The sequence below is a fragment of the Micropterus dolomieu genome, linkage group LG23, assembly GCF_021292245.1.
Source record: "Micropterus dolomieu isolate WLL.071019.BEF.003 ecotype Adirondacks linkage group LG23, ASM2129224v1, whole genome shotgun sequence".
In the NCBI taxonomy this organism is placed as follows: domain Eukaryota; kingdom Metazoa; phylum Chordata; class Actinopteri; order Centrarchiformes; family Centrarchidae; genus Micropterus; species Micropterus dolomieu.
Window position 1 is genome coordinate 5,343,084 of NC_060172.1, and position 7,754 is coordinate 5,350,837.

Consider the following 7,754-nt stretch of genomic DNA (forward strand, 5'->3'; position numbering starts at 1 on the left):
TCTAATGTTAAAATTTCCATTTGCAGAGCTGGAGAGTCTGCAGATGAATGATTTTTGTGGCAAAGACAAAATGATGTTTGATCCAATAGCTGCTGATTATGACAATGCCTTCAATAGCTTCCTCTTTGCAACAGCTGGTGTGGCAATCATTTTTTCCTATATTGGTGTAATGATAGCAGCCAGGTCGGCCTCCACAGACAAAGCTTCAGCCCGTAAGGCTCGTAACACACTGCTGCTGCATCTGGTGCAGCTGGGCCTCTGTCTCTCCTCAACTCTGTACAATCTCTTGCTTTTTTCTATCTCTGTAAACCTAGACAGGATCATATTTGTGCGCATTCAGGTTGTTATTTATGTTTGTACTATCATGTTTCCCAGATGTCTGAGTGCTCTCATCTATGGTCTCAGAGACCAGACAATCAGACCCGTCCTCATGTACAATCTATGCTGTCAGAGATTCTCACCTTTGCGTTCAGTCGTCCAAACCAAAGCTAAAATCAGCAAACTTGTCACTTAAAAGATGGAATTTCTTAACAAATCTTCATTAATTCAACTTAATAGACAATTAAAAATGTTCATTTTAAAAAGTCAAGTGAGATTTGCTGATGCTCTTCATTATGTGTGGTGTATAAATATTTACATATAGTACTATATCACCTCTTCCTGATTGTGTATGGTTCAACACATAGTTGTGTTTTTCTTGAAATGAGAGCATCTATATGGCCATCCTCTTGGTTTTCGTCATATTCAGGAGTAGGTGGTTCACTCTGCACCCCACAGCAAAGCTGGCAACAAAGTGATGACTTATGACCACAGAATTATTCCACGTTGTACTAGCAATGGTTTACCTTTGTCAATAAACTTGATCAGCTCATCCAGACTTAAAGAAAACAGAAGTTGCGTGTTTAATGGTATTTATTCGTAGTGCCATGCCCAGTGGATCAAAACCCTATTTTAGAATCTAGAACCAAAACTAATTTCTTAATATGAATACATCCAATGAGTTTATAGTGTTGTTGTGATTTGGCGCTATATAAATAAAATTGAATTGAATTGAATACCTGGGCTGACACGATGTCCACATGATGTCCCCTTTTATGCTCTCAGTGTGAATGCATTGTGTTATTTTCTTACACGGTGAAATCCAAATCTATAACTCATCTAAGACTCAGGGAGCTAATCAACTCCACCCAGCTGATGCCACAAAAGTGTAGGCCCTGATACTAATCAACGGAATTCGCTCGCGCTCTTAGTCCAGACACCTGTGACGAGTGGTAACGTAGCTGGTAAAGTTTTGCAACAGAAACATCTAAAAACTGTAGCGCAGCTTGTTCTGTTTGGGACTGTGAGCTGCACTTTATGAGCTGTTCAAGTTAGCATGTGTGTGTATTTGTGTTGAGATTTCTGCCTGATCAGAAGTGTTTTAGTTAGTTTCAGCTTCACATGCAACATGCAGTCCCAAACTGCATTGGTCAAACAGTCTGAAGGGGATAATGTTATTTCAAGTGTATCAATGACCTTACACAGAGCAGAGCAACACAGCAAGTATACTTCTCAATAAATGATGACATTAGTCTGGTAATAATCTGCCTTTTGTCTGGACATGTCAGAAAACACAGATCTGTGGGAGAGATTCTGAATGTGCAGAAAGTTTTGAACATGAGCAGAAAATCTGCTGAAACACAGGAGCTATTAAAGTCCAGGAGTTTCTAATTGAATTAAAACTAAATAATTTCTCATTGAGGTGAAAAGGAGCCACAGTCACATTTAAAGGGGGTACTTCCCGAAACAAAGACACAAAGAGGAGGGAAGACTAAATCATGACTCAGCAGGAGTGATATTACAGGAGAAAAGTTGATCTACAGGAGAAACATTTCTGAAAGCAATACAGAATGCCTGAGAGCTGCACAGCATTATATTCTGTTATAGTTACGCTTAAAGTTAGGCTATAAAAATATATAAATATTTGAATTGTCACCTGCCATCTGAATTTTGTGTTTCTCATTACATAAAAATCACCATAAACTGGTGCAAGCCCCCGGCCTTCATCACAACAGTCCAGTACAATGCCCGCATTACTGCTGACACTGCACCAATCTGCCTGTCCATCTCACGTTCCATTTTGCCGGCACTCGTGAATAACATCGAGATACTTAATCTCATTCACTTGGCGAAACAACTCCCTCATAACCCAGAGGGAGTAATCCACAATTTTCCGTCAGAGAACTACGGCCTTAGACTTAAAGGTGCTAAGCCTCATCCCAACCACCCCACCCAGTTGCAAACCAGCCAAGTGCATTCTGGTCACATTCTAATGAAGCCAACAGAACCATGCCATCTGAAAAAACAGGGATTTTTATCTGAAAACTGAACACTTTCCTCAACTCGGATGTGCCTTGAGATCCTTTCCATGAACATAACAGAATTGGAGACAGGGGGCAACCTTGAGTCCAACACCCACTGACTGTCACACTTTGACTCCTCAGGTAACGTGGTATTAAATCTTCTCCAATTCCTCAAAGCACATGTAGACTGGATGATCATACTCCCATGACCCCACCAACAGCCCTGCAGGTTTAAAGAACTGTTTCACTGTTCCACAGCCAGGACGGAATCTGCACTGATCTTCCTGACTTCCGATTCAACGATCAGTCGGAGCGTCCTTTCTAGCACCCTGGGAAAAACTTTCTTTTTCAAAATGGGAACCACCACCCTGGGTCTGCCTCCAGAGCATAGCCAAAGCCAGGCCCTGCTTTCCCTTCCTGAGTCATCAAACAGTCTACATGGAGTTTTGTGGATCTGGACAATGCATAAGACCGTGCCCAGGAGATATTGTGGGAGGTGCTGTGGGAGTATGGCTTGAGGGGGTCCCTTCTTTTAAGGGATATGCGATCCCTCTGCATCCAAAATGAGAGCTGTGAATGGATTCTATGGACTGCAGTAAGTCAGACTCGTTCAAGGTGGGGGTTGGCCTCCGCCAAAGCTGCACTGTCACCAATCCTGTTTGTTATATTTATGGGAAGGATAGCGAGGCGTAGTCGGGGTAGGAAAGGGATGGAGTTTGATGGGCAGGGGATCTCATTGCTGCTTTTGGCAGTTGATGTGGTTCTGATGGCGTCATTGGTCTGTGCTCTTCAGCACTCACTGGATTTGTTCACACTCGAGATCTGAGGACAGAAAATCAATGCAATGCTGACTCCAGGTAGGGAATGAGTCTTTACCCCAAGTGAGGGACCTCAAGTACCTCGGGGTCTTGTTCACGAGTGAGGGGACAACAGACTAGTTTATTGGCCAAAGAACCGAAGCAGCAGGGGCAGTTTTGCATTCACTCTACCGCATCATTGTGACGAAAACAGAGATGAGCCGAAAGTCAAACCAATCGACCTACCAGTCAGTTTTTGTTCCTCACCTCACCTATGGTCATGAAGGCTGGGTCATGACCGATAGAACTAGATCACAGATACAACAGGCTGAAAGAGGTTTTCTCAGGAGGGTGGCTGGCTTCCCTCTTAGAGATAGCGTGAGAAGCTAAGTCATTCATGAGGAACTCGGTGTCACAATCTGGTTCTGTTTGATCTGGGCTTGTGATTAATTTGGTCTGTTTTTGGTCTTAGTTTAGGTGTTTATTTCTCTGCCTGTTTTAATGTTTATTTTTTCATTCTCTCTCTGTACATTATTCTTGATGCTTGTTTTGGTCTTTTCCCTATATGTTTGAGTTTTATCAGTGTAGCAGTTTAATTGTGTCCATGTGCTTATTTAGTTAGCTAGTTTAGTCTGGGTCTGGCCCTTTTTGTTCCTTGTTTTTTTAACAACTCTGGTGCTGTTTGAGTCCTGTGTCCAGTCTGCCTAATCCTTCCTTGTCTGATTAGTTGATGTTCAACACCTGTTGATGTTCACCACCTAGCTAGCTAGCACTTCTGTTCTATATGAGACACCCCAGAGCGTCTCATAGAGACACATTTGGAAGCGTTGCACCCGTTGCTTCTCTATGAGACGCTGAAAGGTACCTTTGGCGTCAAATAACTACATTTTTATCACTTTTCCTGAAAGCATTGGTGTTGGAAACCCTGAGATGAGAACGGTTTTGTTATTATCTAAAAATCCAGCAAACTTATTCAGCCTTGTTTGGTGTCTCAGCTACCTGTTTCTGCCTGAGCACTCGCCAAAACCTGACACTCGGAATAGTGTTGAATGGAGCCAGTTGAGGTGATTTTGGGCATCTGGTGCTAGACACCGTGCTAGGCAAGTCCAGTGAGAAGCCCCTCACTGTAGGGAGCAGATCAGGGCGGTGCTCAAAGTGGGCGGCGTTAAACGTTTGACTCTGCCCACTTTCAACAAGGCCCTTCTGAGATGCCCAAGAAGCCCCGTGGAAGCCATAGACTGTATTTTTAAAAAAGGTCTGAAAGTCTTTGCCTCTTTTGTAGAGCACATGTGAAGTCATGTGTAATGAGCTGTCAAAACTTTGTTTTTTGTTTGTGTTAATTGTTTTATTGTGTTAGTAAAGATGATGTAGAAGTCACCTGCTTGATCTCTCGATCTCGTTGCAGGAGCTGCTATAACTTAATGCACACAGCACATTCAGCTTGTCAACATGTCTATATGGTGTAGTCTATCTCCATTCTCATGAGAAAAGTAAACATTATTATTAGTATGAATGGGTAGTAACTGTGTACTGTTAATGAAATAAAAAGTATTTATAAAATATATAAAATGAATTACCTATTTTTCACAAAATATTTCATGGACTGGATGCATTGTAAGAAAAAATACACACTTATTTCAAAAGGCTGTAGATGAAACTGGCAAGGTGAGAATAATTACATTAAAAAAGAGTTTATTTTAATTCACTTTATTGAAAATATACCTCTTCAAACGTCTTTTGTCAGTTTCACCATCTGCAAACGTTGTTAATCCATCCCCAGTTATTGTTTTAACTCACAGTTCATTATACGGTAATTGAATTTTCTTTTAATTTTAACTCGCACACTCTGGGACTATGTTATGTGAGGGATAGTGTGCGGCAAGCCGGGATAATGTGCAGCGAGCCGGTCATCATTTAAGCAATAGCTCAGAACAGTTGGTGTATATGATTACAGCTGGGGGTGTTGCGTTGTGCCGACAGCAGCAGAGTAGCATATAGCATTAGCTCCTTAGCCTGAGCTAACTGCTGGTTGCAGCTAATTTTCCAGCCAGAAACAGCTACTGTAATAAATGCAATGAAAAGGAGATAAATCAGGAGACTTATCACCCCGGGAGAAAGATGGGGTATGGCAATGAAAAGTTTCCTGTAAAAGTTGGGACAGTTAGCAAGTATGAGCTAAACAGAGCTAACCCCTGGGCTCTTTGTTTACTTTCATACGACAGCATGCTGCGTGTGATGTCGTGTTATTCTTTTGCGCATGCAGGTCTCTATCAAGTGGGCGGAGTCAAATGTTTGACATCGCCCACGTTGAGCACTTCCCCAATCTGCAAACTGCATTCAGGGGTACTGGGATTGTTGTGAATAATTTTAGTGCATTACAGCCTAAATTGTTATTAATTACTAAAGAAATGGTGGTCTACATTGTCATCATTTAAAGTGTTATTTTATAGTGTAAAGTTAAGATCACAGTGTTAAAACTCTATAGCTCTGAGTGTGTGTGTGTAACTGCCCAGGCTCAGCAGTAGGACGTGTATGTGTGTCATAGTGAAAAAACTTGAGGACTCAAAGGCAGACTCGGTACAGTTCGAAGGGGTGACAAAAGGGTTTTATTGATAGGTCCAACAGGGCAGCATGGAGAACACGGAGGAGGGGAGTATGTCCAGGTAAGATAGGTGAAGAGCAGGGTGTGGCGTTCGGCAGGGTTCCCGGAGGTAGTGTGATCCTGGGCACAGAGAAAAACAGGTTAATCCAGGGAGAGACAGAAATTACTAGGAATCTTACAGGAGAAGATTGTCGCCCTTGACGCATGTACCACATGTGGTTAACTGACGATCTGGCAAAGAATGTGAGGAGGACTGGGGTTGAAATACTGCAGGAGCTTGATTAGTGGAACGAGAACCAGGTGTCGCCGCTGGAGCCAGAGAGTGTAGCCACGCCCAGACAGACACAGACAGGGAGGACAGACACAGGGAAGGGGGAACAAAAGAACACAAGGTAATGGGGAGACTCTGTAGCACCACAACAATGTGTGCTTTGGGAGCAGAGTGAGGGAGCACAGTAACACAGCACCAAGACACCAGCTAAGGAAAATGAAGAAGCAGAATTAGTGAAAATGGTGTTAAAAAACAATATATCAATATAGTCCATCACAGTAAGACACCGGCTTATTCCACAAAGTCAGGTTATGGTTAAAATAGCATGATCAGCAGAGGGCATGCCTAAGACACAGAGAGGGGGAGCAGTTGGTGTGAACTTGCTGAAGGAATATTTGCTGAACAGAAAAACCGACAGATGCTTGATAAAAACGCGTCAGATAGTGGATGACAAAAAAGACGACAGACGCTTTACGAAAACGAAACGATAGATGATAAGCAGAAAAGCAGAAAACAGCCAGCACAACATCAAGATTACTGTAAGAAACCAAGCATTAATGAAAGATACAGCATTACATGTTATTCTTGTATTAATTTTTTTAAGAAATAAAATTGTGCGTCAAATTATGCGTGCATAACTTTTAAAAAATACGGTGAGACTGAAGTTGAAATGTAATGGTGAACTTCTTATCCAGTAATGTAAAAATATAGAAAATCAACAATACAGTAATGAATGACAGCAGTGTTAATTGGTAAAACAACACATGTAAGCAGCATGACAGCAGAGGATAAGAAGTTCACCATAAGTAGAGTCCTATTAGACCTTTCCTCGCTTTCGATACTATTGATCACAATATCATGCTAAAAAGACTCCACGAGCTGGCATTGATGTCTGGAACGGTCTTAAAATGGTTTTCATCTTATCTGTCTGGCAGAAGTTTTAGTGTTTTTGCAAACATGTTCGGATAAAGCAGTGTTGTATGGGGTACCCCATGGGTCCGTCCTGAGACCTTTCTTATTTCTCCTGTACATTCTCCCTCTTGGACAAATTATCAGACGGTTCAGCGATATATTTTACCACTTTTATGCGGATGATATTCAGCTGTATTGCTCATTTAAGGCCACAGATCTCCATAAATTATCCGCACTAGCAAACTGTTGGAGCAACATCAAGCGCTGGCTGAATGAGAACGCTTTGCAACTGAACACAGATAAGACAGAGACAGTAATTATTGCACCTGATAGCATTACCCCTTTGATCAAGCAATATTTGGGTGACCTGGGCTTGTCTGTGAAACCAAGCCATAGGAACCTAGGTGTTGTCTTTGACTCAGCAATGTTACTAGTGCATCATTCCAACCAACTAATTAAAAACTGCTTCTTCCAACTGAGGAACATATCCAAATTAATATCAGTGGTGTCAAAGATGGAATTAGAGATGATCATCCATGCCTTCGTATCCTCCCGTTTAGATTATTGTAATAGTCTTTTTACATGCATGAGTAATAAAGAACGTCTCGGGTTACGTATGTAACCCTGGTTCCCCGAGAAGGGGAACGAGACACTGCGTCGGTTACAACACTATGGGAACGCCTCTAGGCGTAGCAGGTCTGAACGTGAATGAAATCACTCCAATCCTATTGGCTTGTTGCTAGAACGGTAAGGTGTGATGGAATAACCGGAGGAGTATAAAGCACACCTGTACACACTCATCATTAGCTTAAACTATGAAGCAGGCGCTT

At 42.1% G+C, this 7,754-nt stretch overlaps 1 protein-coding gene across 1 annotated transcript; it reads left to right on the forward strand.

Annotated features, from left to right (window-relative positions):
- The first annotated feature begins 4 nt into the window (after positions 1-4).
- On the forward strand, positions 5-514 carry LOC123963595 (odorant receptor 131-2-like). Its single transcript, XM_046040544.1, has one exon. The coding sequence runs from the start codon at positions 5-7 to the stop codon at positions 512-514; it is 510 nt and encodes a 169-aa protein (XP_045896500.1).
- The last annotated feature ends 7,240 nt before the right edge of the window (positions 515-7,754 follow it).